This window comes from Thermobia domestica, chromosome 3 (genome assembly GCF_964235325.1).
Source record: "Thermobia domestica chromosome 3, izTheDome1.hap1.1, whole genome shotgun sequence".
NCBI lineage: Eukaryota > Metazoa > Arthropoda > Insecta > Zygentoma > Lepismatidae > Thermobia > Thermobia domestica.
In genome coordinates this window covers 37,899,888-37,915,775 of record NC_137456.1, presented here as the reverse complement: position 1 = coordinate 37,915,775, position 15,888 = coordinate 37,899,888, and the positions used below count along the sequence as shown (strand labels likewise).

General features: G+C 35.5%; 1 protein-coding gene across 3 annotated transcripts in view; it reads left to right on the top strand.

The window, feature by feature from the left end:
• The first annotated feature begins 1,858 nt into the window (after positions 1-1,858).
• Positions 1,859-15,888, top strand: part of Polr3H (RNA polymerase III subunit H) — a 30,736-nt gene continuing 16,706 nt past the window's right edge. Inside the window, exons 1-4 of one of the 3 annotated variants that reach the window (XM_081750654.1) lie at positions 1,859-1,878; positions 6,584-6,788; positions 11,829-12,012; positions 14,290-14,427. In XM_081750654.1, the coding sequence (XP_081606780.1) occupies positions 6,678-6,788; positions 11,829-12,012; positions 14,290-14,427 (433 nt within the window). In that variant the 5' untranslated portion in view covers positions 1,859-1,878; positions 6,584-6,677. Of the gene's footprint in view, positions 1,879-2,320; positions 2,591-6,583; positions 6,789-11,828; positions 12,013-14,289; positions 14,428-15,888 lie in introns of those variants that run through there. The other 2 variants (XM_081750653.1, XM_081750652.1) reach the window with 2 other exon arrangements.

Sequence of the window (15,888 nt, the reverse complement as noted above, 5' to 3'; positions counted from 1 at the left end):
TACGCAAAATTTATTAGGATTGGCACTTAAGAACGTGACGATAGTAGTTCAATTTTTAGTTTTTATTTTAACCCTTAATTGACGAAGATCTTAGATTTCATTCTATGTCCGTACACATCAACATGACACAAAATTTTGCGATAATCGTCACAGAAGTTAAATTGCCATATGTGCTGCGTTGTCATTTGAAAACTTACCTTCCTCATTGGATTGTGTCAATGCAACACAAAAATTGTTAGTTTCAATCTAATATGACATCGGTGACAAATATTTGGGTTTTGTAACAGCCTATCTTCAGGATTTTTCCTGCACAGAATCACCAGCAGAAGATTTTAACCAGTGTTCCTATCAGAAAAATGTCTCGGGGTGGACACTGAGTATTCGGAGGGGCACATATTATTTTCACACGGTACTGTTTTATTTATTATTATATCAAAACGTATTATTTTGGTCTCCTTTGGTGGGGTACTCTAACAGCTCCTGGGGAGCAGTGTCCCCCAAAAACATGTCTGAAATATTTTACCGTGCAAGTTAATTATAAGACGCCTATCTCTCGCAAACTTAATCCTAGCTGTGTTAGACAATCAAAACATTAGTAACTCACTATACATAATCTATTTATGTATTACACAGATTATGATTACTATTATTATTATTAGTAGTAGTAGTAGTAGTAGTAATAGTTATATATCCACTTTTCTTACTAATGCTTAAACCTTCTTTGTGACCTTTCTTCACTAAGTATCAGTCAATCTCCATAGATTGGCCTACAGATTCTAAATCTTTACAAACTTCTTTATGTACTTTGAAATCCCCCTGTATTCTCTCTGAAAACCGCCTACTTCTCTCTCGTCGTACATCCTTCAACCATACAACTTGCCTAACCTGATCCAAGGATCTTGTAGGCACTTGAGAACTTCTTTGACAATGGCACCTCACATACGGAAACCTTCGTGCAACTTAATTAATCCCTCAATTTCTCAAATTAATCTTTTCCCGCTCTTAACAACTCTCATTTCCAATGCTGGACTTCTTATAACGCTTCCTGTTCAACGAACCGCTGGTATGTGAACCATTCTTATTATCTCTGTTCCACAGCTAGGTTCAATCAACACGACTTTCCTCTTTAACTACAATTTCTCCTACATAACATGCTTCATAATCATTCTAGCTTCCAACGCTTACTCCCAAAACGCACCACTTCTCTCTCTAAAGGTCGTCAGAATATTATCACCGTAAATTACCTGATTTTCTTTCTGCTCACTGCAGAGGCACGATAGCCTAAATTTTCTTTCAGTACTCTACATGTCTTAATTCTGGCCCTTTTTATCTGCTTTATTTCACATCTTATATTTGATCCGTGCAGGTTAGCTTTCGGCACACCACTCGAAACAATTGTTGAACAATTATAATTCTTAAACTAATTTCCTTCCTATTGCCTTTAATTGAATTGCGCAGGTGACATGAAAATATCTTACTTACTTGTATAGATAAAATTCAAGGGGACACTCAAGAGTGATTGTTGAAAAATTACAATTCCTTTACCATTTGTATATAAATACGGCACCTGAATGTGTCGCATAAAAATTACAGTGCAAAAAACAAACCTGTGCTATGTGACTACTAGAAAGCACGAATCCTATCTAACCGAGTCAAGGTGGAGTGAAGGTTGTGAGCCTGCGCGATACAGCAGAACGTCGGAAGGGAGCAGTCGCGTTAGCAAAGATAGTATACGCGTAAGCGAAGATAGTGAAAGGAAGTGAGTTTTGGTAATGTTACGAGTTTCAATAGCACTTGTCATGGTATCATATTACTAGCACTCCACCTTTGAACATAAAATACAGCTTTTGCATACTATGCAAAAATGCACCGTCGATGGTAAATAGTATCTAATATAGTCATCTTTCATATGCACTTGCTTATTTTATCAGTCGTAAAGCACTTGTGATGATTTTATACTAGTAACCCTTCATATGCACTTGTAAATCTAAAAGTCAGCTGTATTACTTGGTATTTAATTCTATCGCCTGCAGATATTTGTTCTTTATTATTATGTCTTTTCATGTAATTTATAAATTTTTACCTATATATCTTTCAAAATTTGGTGTGCCCAAGTAAATGAGCTCCATTTGATTTAAAGATTTGTCTATCTTTCTGTTATGAAATTACTAGTTATAAATACCTGAAAGTGATCCCAGCTGAGACAATAATTTATCTTTACCGAAAAATACTTTAATATAATCTCAGTTATTGTAAATGTATCCGAGTTTTTTTCGTGTTCGCCATTATGACGACCAGACAGGAATAAGTAACACGTGAACAATTTAGTTCTCTTATCAAAAATCCCCCTTGTGAGGTATCTTTGTAGCCTATATAACGTATGTGTGAGGCATCTATTTTATAACCGTTAGTGGTTTTGAAAAAGAAGAGAAGTGTTTCCATCTCCGAATCAGGTGAGATGTTTTGGAATCTTGTGTGTTTATTTAGTGTTGGGGTAAATACATTTTACAGAAGTGATATATTGTGAAAGAAAGTGCTAATTATATGGTCCAGGTTAGGCTGACGGACACCCAATTCGGAAAATTCATAGGTAATATTTAATGCGATGCCGAACCGATATATTTAACAAAGTTAACACAGTCCTCTGAAATAAATATTAAGGCATTTCTAAAACATGGAACAAATTAAATTCATCAGTTTTATGTAACGTTTATGCCTTTTAGTGTAAAAGAGACAGCTATTAAAAGATTCAAATTTACAACCTGAAACTATACAAACATTAATGATATTTTAGGATAAACTTTACAAGACATGCTCCAGCTGCGCATCGATAAGTAGGGCCCTTTTAAAAAGTATAGTAGGGTAGAGGAAGATCTAAATGAGTAGGGTAGGGGTTAGGAACGCGTTAGGTTAAGGTTAAGTAAGTTTTGATCCATTTTCATAAAATTATTAGTGTGTAATTTCTCGTGAGTATACCTGCTGGAGCGGGCGTTGTAAAGTTAACCCGGTATACTTTAGATGGGCTTGACCGTTATGGGTATAAATACATACATAATTGGTCACTTTGGCAAGGTTCTAGAACACAAGTCCTCCTTCCCATTTAGCTCTAATAAGGACAGAAAACAACGTGCCCTGCGTGACAATTTGAATTAAATACTAAACGTTGGTATAGAAATGAACTAACTTTCGTGATGACTACATACAAAATAACTTTTACCTGTAATAGGTGTCCTCACAAAGGGATTACTCGTATCTCTAGCACGGGTGGAGGCCGCGTGATGGCGTGGCCGTGTGCACGGAGCGGAAGTAGGTGTACCGTCGGCGTTTCCCTTCATATTTTTTAAATATACTTTCCATATTTGCTTACTGAAAGTTCCCTTACGTGTGGAACGGTTTTATGATTGCGCTTCTTAAGTTATGCACTATCTTCACATATCGTACTTCTCATTTCACTTTCATGTATATCTACGTTATTACACATCTGTAAGGTACGATCTCCACATATTTTGTTTATTTACACAATGCTCTTTAAAAATAATATTACATATTACATAAATTTTATAAATGTCTGGTTGCCGATTGTAAGTCGGCACCAACTCACGATCACGATATTGTACACCATGGCCTGGGATCAAACCAGGGACTCGCACCAGAGGTGAGCGCTAAGCCACCATGTCCCGTTTTTTTTTTTGTGTGTGTGTGTGTGTGTGTGTGTGTGTGTGAGTAATGTAGGAGAGCATATCTCAGACCAATAGGAAGCATCATTACACCGAATGTTTAAAATTGAAAATTCGTATAAATTTACACTAATAACAACAGTTGGTGTCGTCCTAGGACTGAAGGGACGAATGTGATCCTTATCGCCTGTGAAAGCGGGTACCGTGCGTCAAAGGCTCGAAGCGGGGCGGGTGTGTTGAGTGCTTCGAGGGCATTACTGTTTTCATTTGTAGTTGAAAATAGTTTACTTTTTTGTGTGTGTACTCACCCTGCACTAGGTTCAAACCAGGATTGTGAAAAACCCAGTAAAAAAAGCCCAGTGAGGTATTTCATTTTGAATTTTCTGGTTATAGAATTAAACAGAATTCATAGTTGTTTATATACTATAGTATTCGCGCCGAGTCGTGAAGCTTGACCTAGATCTACCGATTTCACAACCCAATAGAACGCGAGGGTGTGTTCCGGTCGTCAACCCCCACCCATCAAATGTTGTCAGTGTCTTCTCTCGCGCTACACGGAAAACATCTCCCGAGAGTACAGTGTTGTTGGTTTGACGCCACGTTTCTTTTTTTTTTCTTTTTCCGTTATAGATTCGTTGTTACTATTCGTGTTATTGTTATCGTTTTAGAATAATTGTTATAATGGTTATTGTTGTGCAGTATTATTATTGGTAATTTGAGAGACTAAATTGTTAGATGGCTACGATAAATTGAGCGATGCGTGGACAACGCACCTGCCTCGAACGTCATTATGTTTGATATTCTTGATCTACAGTCTGTTTTTATTTGTTTGTTCATGAAAATGCTCATTAGTACTCAAGAATCTTCTTAATGTATAAAATTCTAAAAACCACCACCGGGAATCAAAACCAGAACCACATTCATCGATGTGAGCGTTCCTAGCGATCGGATCATATGCAAACTCCTGTAGTTTATTAGCTTAAGTGCCCGTTCTTCACATAGGAAGAATAAAGTTTATGAAAAATACATTTAAAAATCTATTTCAAACGGTTTAACAGTTTTTTTATAATGTTATAAATCCCTTTCGTCTTTGAAAAGCGAAATTATGTAAAACGTTGAAGTACTTGTTTATTTTTAACCCATTAAATCCCAAATTATGTTTTCTTACAATTGTTACTTTAGATAGAAATCATATATTTTAAAAATTTAATAGCAGAGTGCCGTGTTGTATTATTTTATACTTAAGAAAAACTTGATAAATAATATTTCTGAACTATAAAATAATATTTCTGCATGAAAACAATATAGAGGGGGAAAATATACCCTTGAAGTAAGTAACTGTATTCAATTAAGGATGCTAAGTTGTTTCCGTGCTGAATTATATCTCAGACTCGAAATGTATACAAATATACAGGGTGTTTAATAAGTAATGGTCATAAATTAAACCGTAGATAGCACACGCCAAAACTAACAAAAAAGTCTTAGTAAACATGTGTCCGCAAACGCTTCATAACGGAGATAGGGGTTGTCGAAAGTGTGGGAAAATTAAGTTTAGAGACGAATATCTCAAAAAGTATGAATCGGACAGAGGGCGGTCCAATGAATGACTATCGAAGTCAGACCTGCGCTATGCAGAAATGCATGGTTGATAACTCTGCAATGCGCGCGCAAGGGATTCCCCAAAGAAACAGAGGGATTCCCGGAAAATTGTTCAAGGAAAGGCGGCTTGAGATGAACATCGAGGGCGAGTCTATCCACCAGTAATTCATAAGTCGTGGTACCAGGTTGAAAGCTCGAAAAGATACAAAATGGCGGACAATGTTTACGTGCCGTGTGTGGTTGCATAACCAGTAGGAAATGAGAGAGGCAATCGAACTACTTCAGAGCACATTCGTAAGACGAATGCGCATGTCCGCCATTTTGTATCTTTTCGAGCTTTCAACCTGGTACCACGACTTATGAATTACTGGTGGATAGACTCGCCCTCGATGTTCATCTCGAGCCCTTTTCCTTGGACAATTTTCCGGGAATCCCTCCGTTTCTTTGGGGATCCCCTTGCGCGCGCATTGCAGGGTTATCAATCGTGCATTTCTGCATAAGGCAGGTCTGACTTCAATAGTCATTCATTGGATCGCCCTCTGTCGGATTCATACTTTTTGAGATATTCGTCTCTTTAAACTTAATTTTCCCACACTTTCGAAAGCCCCTATCTCCGTTACGAAGCGTTTGCGGACACATGTTTACTAAGACTTTTTTGTTAGTTTTGGCGTGTACTATCTTTGGTTTAATTTATGACCATTACTTATTAAACACCCTGTATATATTTTTTGCTTTATTTTGACTTGTATAATAATGCTCTGTGGTCCGTGGGCGCCATTTTTAGAACACCCGATATAAATCGCTTTTAACCGCGCTGGCCCCACCTAGGATTCTTGTTTGAATGTGAAGTTGTAAAATCGCCTCAACGCAACTGCCAACTATTTTCAAACAGTTCGACCGTTTTCTCACATTGAGCACCTTGTGGGTACAAAATCAGAAATTAAAATATTATAGAAAATGCCTTCTAGGTTCTAGCCTGTAGAAGCAGAAGTTTTGAAAACGGTGGGTCACATGTCCACTAATTTTTAATGAAGAGTGTATATGCCGAGTTTCTTTTCAATAATTTGAAGGACTCCTTAAAACACTCTTCCTTTTGAAAAGACATTTCGAACTGCCTTCTCCTCCTTTAGGATACCCATTTTAATCAAAATGATGTGATAAAAAACCCAGCTAGAGAATAATGCTAATTCATTTCTAATGATTGAGACGTGTTTCCGTGATAATGCAACAATGTCGATTTAATTATATATATATTGGTAATCAACTCTTTAATTTTTCTATTCATTTGTTTATCACTGTGTTTTCAGGTTGAAAATTGAGAGACACTACACATGAACCGTTTATAGAACGCAGTTCAAGAATGTTGATGTGATAAAGAAGACAAATCTCAAGTAGGACATAATGTTTGTGTTGGTAGATATGAAACATGTGGTTCGAATTCCTCCTTGGTATTTTCATATCAAGTTGTATGACGCTATCGCTGAAGAGCTCAACAGAAAACTCGCCAACAAGGTCAGGTATCGTTTTACTTTTAATATCGCTTTGCTTTTAATTGTATATTAAGCACAGAATACCTTATATATCACGATTAATTGGTTTCAAAGAAGTCCGCACAATGCAAAGCCAAGTTTAGAAATGTAAAAAGAAAGAAAGATAGGAATAAAACAACTAAAGAATACAGAAAAACGTTGAATTACGTTCTACTGTGATATTTCTAAAATAATCTCTTACCTTGCACCACAAACTCTTCTTGTTTAAGATTCTGTTTTCATAATATTTCGGTCATTTCTGTGACCACTACCCCATGTACATGCAATGTGACTGTCACTATAATTCCATTCAAAATAATGTTCCTTGTCCTGTAAATAGAAAACAGCTCCCAAATATTCCAAAAACCAGTTTCATTGTCATTGTTCAAATTAGACTTGTATGGTAAGGGATATTGAAATTATATTACGGTACAATAACATTTCATGGATAAGGGTTCAGTTCAACGGTGCAATAGGATTCAGATTTACAGTGTTCAATCTAATACACAATGAAGGTGCTTTCTGGAGTATTCGGAGAGGGGGGGAGTTGTTTTCTATTTACTGAACAAGGAATATTATTTTGAATGGAATTACATTGATAGTCTTGGCTCACATCGCACCTGCATGGGATCAAAATATTTTGAAAACAACAATGAAATGAAATCTTCCAGTTTGACGTTCCACGATCATGCCCTTTAGGCTAAAGGAGACGGATGAGTAAGACAAGTGAAAGATGACGGAAGAATTAGCGGAATGATAATGTGGGAGGAAACGGAAATGCTCAGAGAAAACCCACGGACACGGTGTTTTGCATCACAGACTTATTTATCCGGAAATCGAACCAGGGACCCCACGTATCAGAAGTAATCGCTTTAACATTGAGCCACCGTTAGAGATGCAAAAAAGCCGGCTTTTTTGAATCGATGGTTTTTTTCACATAAAAAGCCGGCTTTTTTGGGAAAAAAACGAGAATTTTGGAAATTTTGGCTTTTTTCAACTTCATGATTTTTCTATCTAAATAGCTTTCTTATAGTACATTCTATAGTTAGATAAAAATTCCATGACCTGAATGTGATATTTCGCTCTGAACTTCACCATCAAGATGGATGGAGCACATGTTTTACGAATTAAAGCTAACATGAAGAATGTAGTATTTGAGGGTAATTTTAGAGGGTAATTTATTTAACTTTATTTTAACTTTTGAGTTATCGACATCTTTTTTCTTCTCTAGTTTGTCATCCGTGTTTCATTTCTAAGAGCTTTTAGTACTCTAGCTTCTAGCGCAAAAGTTAAACTTGTCCGTTTTTCTATTTATCCGTCAAAGCGTACGTTTTTCAATATATCCGTCAAACCGTACTTTCACATTTCTGTTATACTGTAGCTGTGAAGTGATTTAACAATAATTTTCCGGACACAACCTTGAATACCAATTTATACAAATAATCAGTAGCGGATTTAGAAAAGTACTTTAGGAGGTTTTTTTCTGATTGTTTCGTTTCCTAAAAAGTCCTAATTTTATTTGGGAAGTGCTTGAGTTTATGAGTACAGGCATAACTAATATTTCGTTTCGTTTATATGTTTAGCAATAATCTTCCGGATACAACTTTAAAAATCATTTTATACTGAGAATCAGTGGCGGATTTAGAAAAGTATTTTGGGAAGGGTTTCTTACTAATGTTTAGTTTTTTTAAGCATTCGTAATTTTTATTTGACGGGAGCTTAAAGTTTATGAGTAAAGGCATAAATAATAGATATTTCGTTTGTTGCAGACATTCCGTAACTTTGGGGAACGGGCTTCAGTCCGAAAGACCGCCCCCCTAACCTTCGCAAAACCGTCACTGCTGGTAATTAGTACTAATATCGATTTAAAAACAATAAAAAAGGAAGTCGCCCAACTCACAGTACACGCACTATTTCTACATTCACAGATGGAATGAAGAAAAGCTTTGTCAGAATGGTCGAATGCTGGTTGAATCCCGGACTTCCCGATAGAAGCGCAAAAGCTAATCACTCAGTCATGTTTGTTGTGCAGTTGTATTTAGCTTAACTTAAATATATTCCGTAGTCTTTTTTTTTTGGGGGGGGGGGGAGTTCCGTAATGATATGTTGAATCCCTCTTGTTAAAAATTCAGAAAACTTGAGGATTGGGTAAACTGTGATGGTGGTTCTATAAAACGTAACTGTAGAATTTCAAGAATATACAGAACCAAAAGCTCTAGATGTGCAGCCTTTAAGTGTATCATATAAATCTAAGTATTTCTCTTATGTTTTATTTTAATTTTATTTTGTTTCAAAAAGAGGGTATGGAATATTTTGAAGTAAAAATACTACATACTATTTTGCTAGTTATTTGTGTATTCTTTAAAAAGAAGTGTTTACTTTTAGGGTTGGCTGATTTACACCAACTTTTTTTTTTTTTTTAATAACTGGTTTAAACCACAAAAATAAAAAGAATGAAAAATGCGAATCGTGTGAACTTCATGGTAACGTTTCCAGATATCAAACCACCTGCAATAGTTTTATTTCCCTTTCACCTTTTAATCAAGGTGTCCCATGTTCAATTCTCGGTCGAACCACAATTCTTCTTTCATGTGTAACCCAAGTAGCGGTTCGGATGTCAGTTTAAGCGAAAGTCTTCTCCTTGATAACCTCGGTATTTCGTAAGGATGTTAAGCCTAAATATACGAAACAAACCAAATTGTATATTTCTACATGCCTAAATGCGTGTTGTTTTATAAAGAAGCCAATATTGCTTAAATATATTGATAGAAATTGGCAAAATTTATCGATTGCCTACGTAGCTTCCAACATTAGCTTGGATTGGACTTTCAATGATATCTATGTACCGGTACTAAATTTGTAATTTAATACCTCAGTTTTAGCGTACTGATTATGGTACGTTGACCTTTAAATTTTACATGTAAAGCAATAACAGGATTTTCCCGTTATTGTCTTACATTTCAAGTAATGACGGGATTTTCCCAATGGCTAGGGCGGGAGATTCTCAACTTAAGAAATTTACTGACCGCACTTCTTTAAGCTTATGGGAGTTCTTCCGGCATAACCCCGCTGTTGCATAATAACATCAAGGCGAAACAAACTTAGGCTATTTCTGTGAATATGTAATATAAATACATAAAGCAAAAAATCTAAGTCAAAAAAGCCTGGTTTAAACATCCCCCAAAAAAACGGGTTTTTGGCATATTCCAAAACAACCACGGTTCTTGCCAACTCTGCTTACTTTTGTATATAGGAGGTTAAAAAATTCTTATTATATACATTGGTTAATCCTGTGGAATTCATAATGTAAATATGTTGAAGAAAAATTGTTTGAAATATTTTTTCGAAATTCATAGTTTATTTTCGATGTTTTATATTATTATCAGCATCAACCACTAATTAAACGATTTTTTGTGTTATAGAGAAGCGATACAAAGTCTGTTTTATCAATTTAAAGCAGTATTTTGAAAAAAGCCCAAAATTTCCGAAGCAAAAAAGCAAAGCAGAAAAAACCGAGTTTTTTTCCAAAAAAGCCGGTTTTTTTCCGAGCCCTTGCATCTCTAGCCACCGTGTCCCCATTATGAAAACAACCTTTATAAAAGAGAGAGAAAAAGTTTCTTTCTTTAATGTTATCTCTCTCTCTCTCTCTCTCTCTCTCTAATATATATATAGGAGACCCTTCTTCCTATCTTCTTTGCTCCCTCGCTCTCTCTCTTGAGCAAGAGGGAGAGAGAGAGAGAAACAAGAGCGGAGTTCGTGATGCTATGTAAGAGTTTATAATGAACTTATAAAATTGTTAAAGAAAATTAATAAAAGAATAAAAAAAACTACAAAAGTAAGGTCTTTCAGTTTTACGTCCTACAGTTATACCCTGGTGGCTAGAAGAGATTAGTGATAGGAAATGATTATGAAAGGTATTGATGGGATGACAATGTGAGAGGAAGCGAAAATCCGGGGAAAGCCCCTGCACACGATGTTGTCCAGTACAAACGCATAGGGTTGGATTGAACGACGTACCCCTCGTACTAAAGATGAGCATTCTAAACAACTGAGTCACCATCTCTCTTTCTTCAATTTATCGTCATATCACAGGCCAGTTATTGCCTGGGGTTGAACTCACGTATAAGGGAAAACTGACCACAGTTTTAAGAATATGTGTCTAATTAATTGCTGAAGGAATTTAACTGACGCATATTCTGACTATTAAATTAAATCCGGAAATGCGTCTAAATATTTGTTAGTACCGAAATTTTCAATGAGAATCTGCACCTTCCTCAGTGGCTTATTTATTTTGTTTTCAGAACGTTACAAGTAAGTTTAATTACACTTCAAATGATTTTTCATTTCATAATGAAAACTATAAAATGTGATTGAAACAGTAGTGTGTGTTTATGTAAATAAATATCCCGCTGACGAAGGTGGGGGATTCCCATTGGAAATTTTGGCATTAATACGTAAATATTTAGAAATATTCTTAAGTTTAATTTATTGTTTAAGACTAACTTTCGTAAAAGACAAGAAGTCTGATTGTCATTAAACATAGTGTCATTTTTTTTTCAAGTTTAAGCTCCTGTCGGTTGAAGTTAGTTTGGTCATGGATAAGTGGGTGAAGTGCATCTGTTTCACTGTTGTGTATCATAAACAGCTGGGGCCGCGGTGGCTCAGTGGTAGAGCGTTCATCTCTGGTGCGTGAGGTCCTTGATTCGATCCCAGCTCTCGCCGAGTGGACTTTGTGGTGGACAAACACCGTGTGCGTGGGTTTTCTCGGAGTTCTCCCGTCTCCTCCCACTTTCTTTATTCCACCATTTTATCCATTACTCATCATCACCGTCTCGTTTAGCCTAGCCGGCATAACTGTGGAAGTAAGATTTTAAAGACAAAGTATAAACATAAGTTAATAGTAGCGTTCTCTTCACAAAGCTCCAACCGTTTTAATTGTACTCATAAAATAAAATAATCCTTGTCATCTGAGATTTTTTAAAAAAATAAATTGTAATATTGTGCACATTAAAATTTTTTGCAGGTGGTTTTGAATGTTGGATTATGCATAGCGTTGCATGACATTACGAAGCTTGAGGAATCATATATATTTCCAGGCGACGGAGCTGCTCATACCAAAGTTCACTTTCGATATGTTGTATTCAGACCTTTCATTGAGGAGGTCATCGTAGGAAAAATTAGAAGTTGCAGTCGAGAAGGAGTTCATGGTAAGTTCAAAGATCCTGAGAAAATTATATATGTTACGTAACAATTCAGAGGAATTAAAGGGAAGTTTGGAGTTTGATTTCTTGGAAGAAGGGTATGGCTTTTATATTTAGATTAGTGATGTAAGTACAGTTCCTTAGCGGTGACCCTCTCACTACCCGAGGAGGAGTGTAATGGGCACGATGGCTCAGTGGTTAGAGCATTCACCTCTGGTGTGTGGAATCCCTGGTTCGATGCCAGCTCGCGCTAAGTTGTCTTTGTGATGGAGAAACACCGTGTGCGTGAGTTTCCTTGGGACTCTCTCGTTTCCTCCCACTTTCTCCATTTCACCATTTCATTTCTTGTCATCACCGTCTCCTTTAGCGTACACGGCATAACCGTGGGACGTAAAATTCAAAAGATTTCATTTCCGTGGAGCAGTATGGAACCAATAGTTAAAATTATTTGGGATTTTACACAGCTGAAACACAAATAAATAAACACCTTAGATTTGTTATTATATCATTACGATTGACTAAATTAGGAAAATTAGCATTGCTAGATTGATTGTAAGGAACAGATACTAATATAAATCAATACTAATCTGGAAGCATTCATGTGATACTGAAATTACCCTCAAATCTTATCAATATTTCTGGCATAAATCTCGAGTGCTCGTCGTCGATATGGTTCAAAGCTTAGATCGTGTAAACTGATGGTAAATCACATGTTCTAGTGTGGTACTTCAGTGGTAATAAAGAAATTATGATAGTATATGTATTTCTATAGATTCTATCTACAATAAACAGTAGAAAAATTTTCTACCTGCTCTAGTATTAAGCGTCAAATTATTCTAGTGAAGGTTAAATAGTGCACTATCTCACACAATAATTTAAGTAATATGTATTTTCTATGTACAGAATTTAATAAGGCTAATCTTCCATGGAAAGATCTTCGACAAATCAACTGTGCCATGAACTGTAAGCCAACTTCTAAGACCGTGGTAGACTTGGTTTGTGGAAGTTTTTCCAAGATTTTTTCATAGAAGATATAGGCTTATTAAGTTTTGTACATAGAATATCCATATTAATTGCAGTGAAACCCGTCTATGTTGGCCACCGTCGGTTCCATTGAAAAGTGGCCAACTTAGGTGGCTAACTTACAGAAAATAAGTATGACTGGTGTATTTTTAGAATAGGATTTCTAGTATTACTTGATTGTAAAATTTTAATAAGCAATGACACGACAGCTACTTTTAAACTGAACTGATTAACCAGTGACAAATATTTTCTGTAGATACCTTTCAAAAAATAGCAAATCAGTTATTAATAACAAATTTCTTCATGATGATTTCTAGACGTATTTCTTGTATATTTTTTGGCACATGTGTACATTCTATGGTACAAGTGAAAGACGTCTTGGTAAAAATCGACAAGGGGTACCATTAAGATGATTTTTTTTATTTTTATTTTTTTTTTTTTTTTTATTTTTTCAATATCTCACATCGTTTGCAAGATTTGAGCCTACTTCCGGTTGGGGTTTCTAATTCATGTATGATCAGTGTTTTCTTTTTTCTTTCATGCAGTATGTAATAAGAAAATACATTACATATATAATTAAGTATAATGTCAGTGATATATGGTGTTCATTGGGCAAAATACTTCAAACAATAAAGATTCATCTTAGATTGGAGAAATAGTTATCCTTCGTTTTTCATTATCATTTGGGCATGAAATAAACCCCGAAGAGATATATAATCCCTGTATACAAATATGTGGTGTTGGAATGTACAACTCGTAGGATATGATGTTTTACTTCTTTAAAATTTCAACACTTCGAGTAAAAAAATGTAATAAAGAAATAACGGCCATTTTTTTAAAAAAATATTGAATTCCCGAGAACACACTATCGAAAGGATTGGCCAGAAACATAAACGTCCACAAACATATACATTTTTTACCACAAACGTATAGGAATGTAGCATTTGAATATATAGATAATTTCCACATGGGTAACTCGAGTGAAAAAAATGAATGGTTAATTGAAATACAGCATAAAACGTAACTCTTTCACACTGTTTATTATACTAATACAACTTATTTCACTTTTCTTCAGCAGTTAGGGAAGATTTGTTAATGCACCCTCGAAATGAGTTAAACTCTGGTTTCAGGTTATAGATTTTCAATGCTCTGTGGAACGTTTTGCAAGATAGTAGAATTTCTCTATTGAAATACATTGTGTACGTTTCATTTGTTTTTTGAGCATTATAACCTAGTGATAATTTTATTTTATTTTTTCAGTATCGCTTGGATTTTTTGATGACATTATTATTCCACCGGAGGCATTGCAGCATCCATCACGTTTTGATGAAACAGAACAAGTGTGGGTGTGGGAATATGCGACGGATGACGGAAAGCATGACTTGTTCATGGATCCAGGTAATCAAGAAAATCTATATTTTATTTTTATTAAAGGAACGAAGAGATTAAAAAAAAAAAAAAAAAAAAAGAAATCTGGGCATAGAGAAGAATGGAATAATTTCGCTGGATCGAACTTAAAAACTAATGAGAAAATGCTGAGAGTAGTAGGGGAGGATTAACAGTGTTGAATGTTATTAATGCGTGGTTAAGGAAAGCTGGCGCTGAACAGTTTGGTGCATTTGTCGAAAGATCTGTCGCAACAGAAACAGCAACTCAGGCAACAAACTTAGACCGCTTTACAAGTCAATGGTATAATCGTAATAATATGGTAGGGTGATCTGTAACTTCTGATTTCCAATTAACAAAAGTAATAGTGCTTGAATATTTGACAGAAGATCCAACATTCAACTACCAGCAACAGTGTGGTCAGGGACCTTGATTGCCTATCTTAACGTTTGATCCAAACCACATGAGCTCCCACCAGGAATTGAACTCGGTTCTCCCACGCCAAAGGTGCGTACACTAACCACTTAGAAACAAGGGAGCTCTTTGGTTACCTGGAGTCAGCTTGAAAGAATACTGTAGTGATTAATGCATAAGTCTCCCTTCCATTGATAATGTATCGCCTGCAACATTTCTTCTGTAACCTTACAATTATACGTTTAATATTCTTTATTTGTTGATACGGATACTCACATTAAAATTGTGATTAGTACCTGTCTCAATAGCACTTCCATTTTCAGCATCTAAACATCGTAATATCAGCAAATTTTGTAAACATTCACATTTATTATTACTATAATCGGAAAACGACCATTAGGAAACCGTAGGCGCAGATGGGATGACAATATTAAGATAGATCTCGCAGAAATAGGAATACAAAGTAGAAACTGGATCTATTTGGCTAAGAACAGAAGTCAATGGAGGGCTATGTGAACGCGGCATTGAACCTTCGGATTCCATAGGCCATAGAGTTAGTTAGTTAGTTATTATTTTCATAGTTTCAGTAATTTGAAAAAAAAAAAAAAAAAAAAAATGTTGGATCGGAGAAACTAGACGTAGTAAAACATATACATGCAATTACGTAAAGTACACGAATCACTTTCTTTGTTTTAAGACAATCAGCTTTATTTTAGTACACAAATCACTTCGCCTCTTTTAAGAGCGTTTGCATGATTGGAGAATGTTCTTCTGGTATTTTATAAGGCAAGAGAAACAAGCAAATTCGAACTATATTCAAGAAAGTTGTTTTGTTCTGTAACGACGTTTCCATGAGCTCTAGTGTCCCAGATTGAATTCCTTTGGCTTGTGTTCAAATAATTAATCTATGTTTTTTCTGTGAGTTTGTTATTGTATCAAATTATATGTCAGAAGACAGGCCCAAATTGTTGGTGTTCCCAAAACTTTCCAGAAAAGGGCAAATAAGCTGTAACTCGTAATATATGGATAATTTACATATTCTACTTCAGTAATATTATA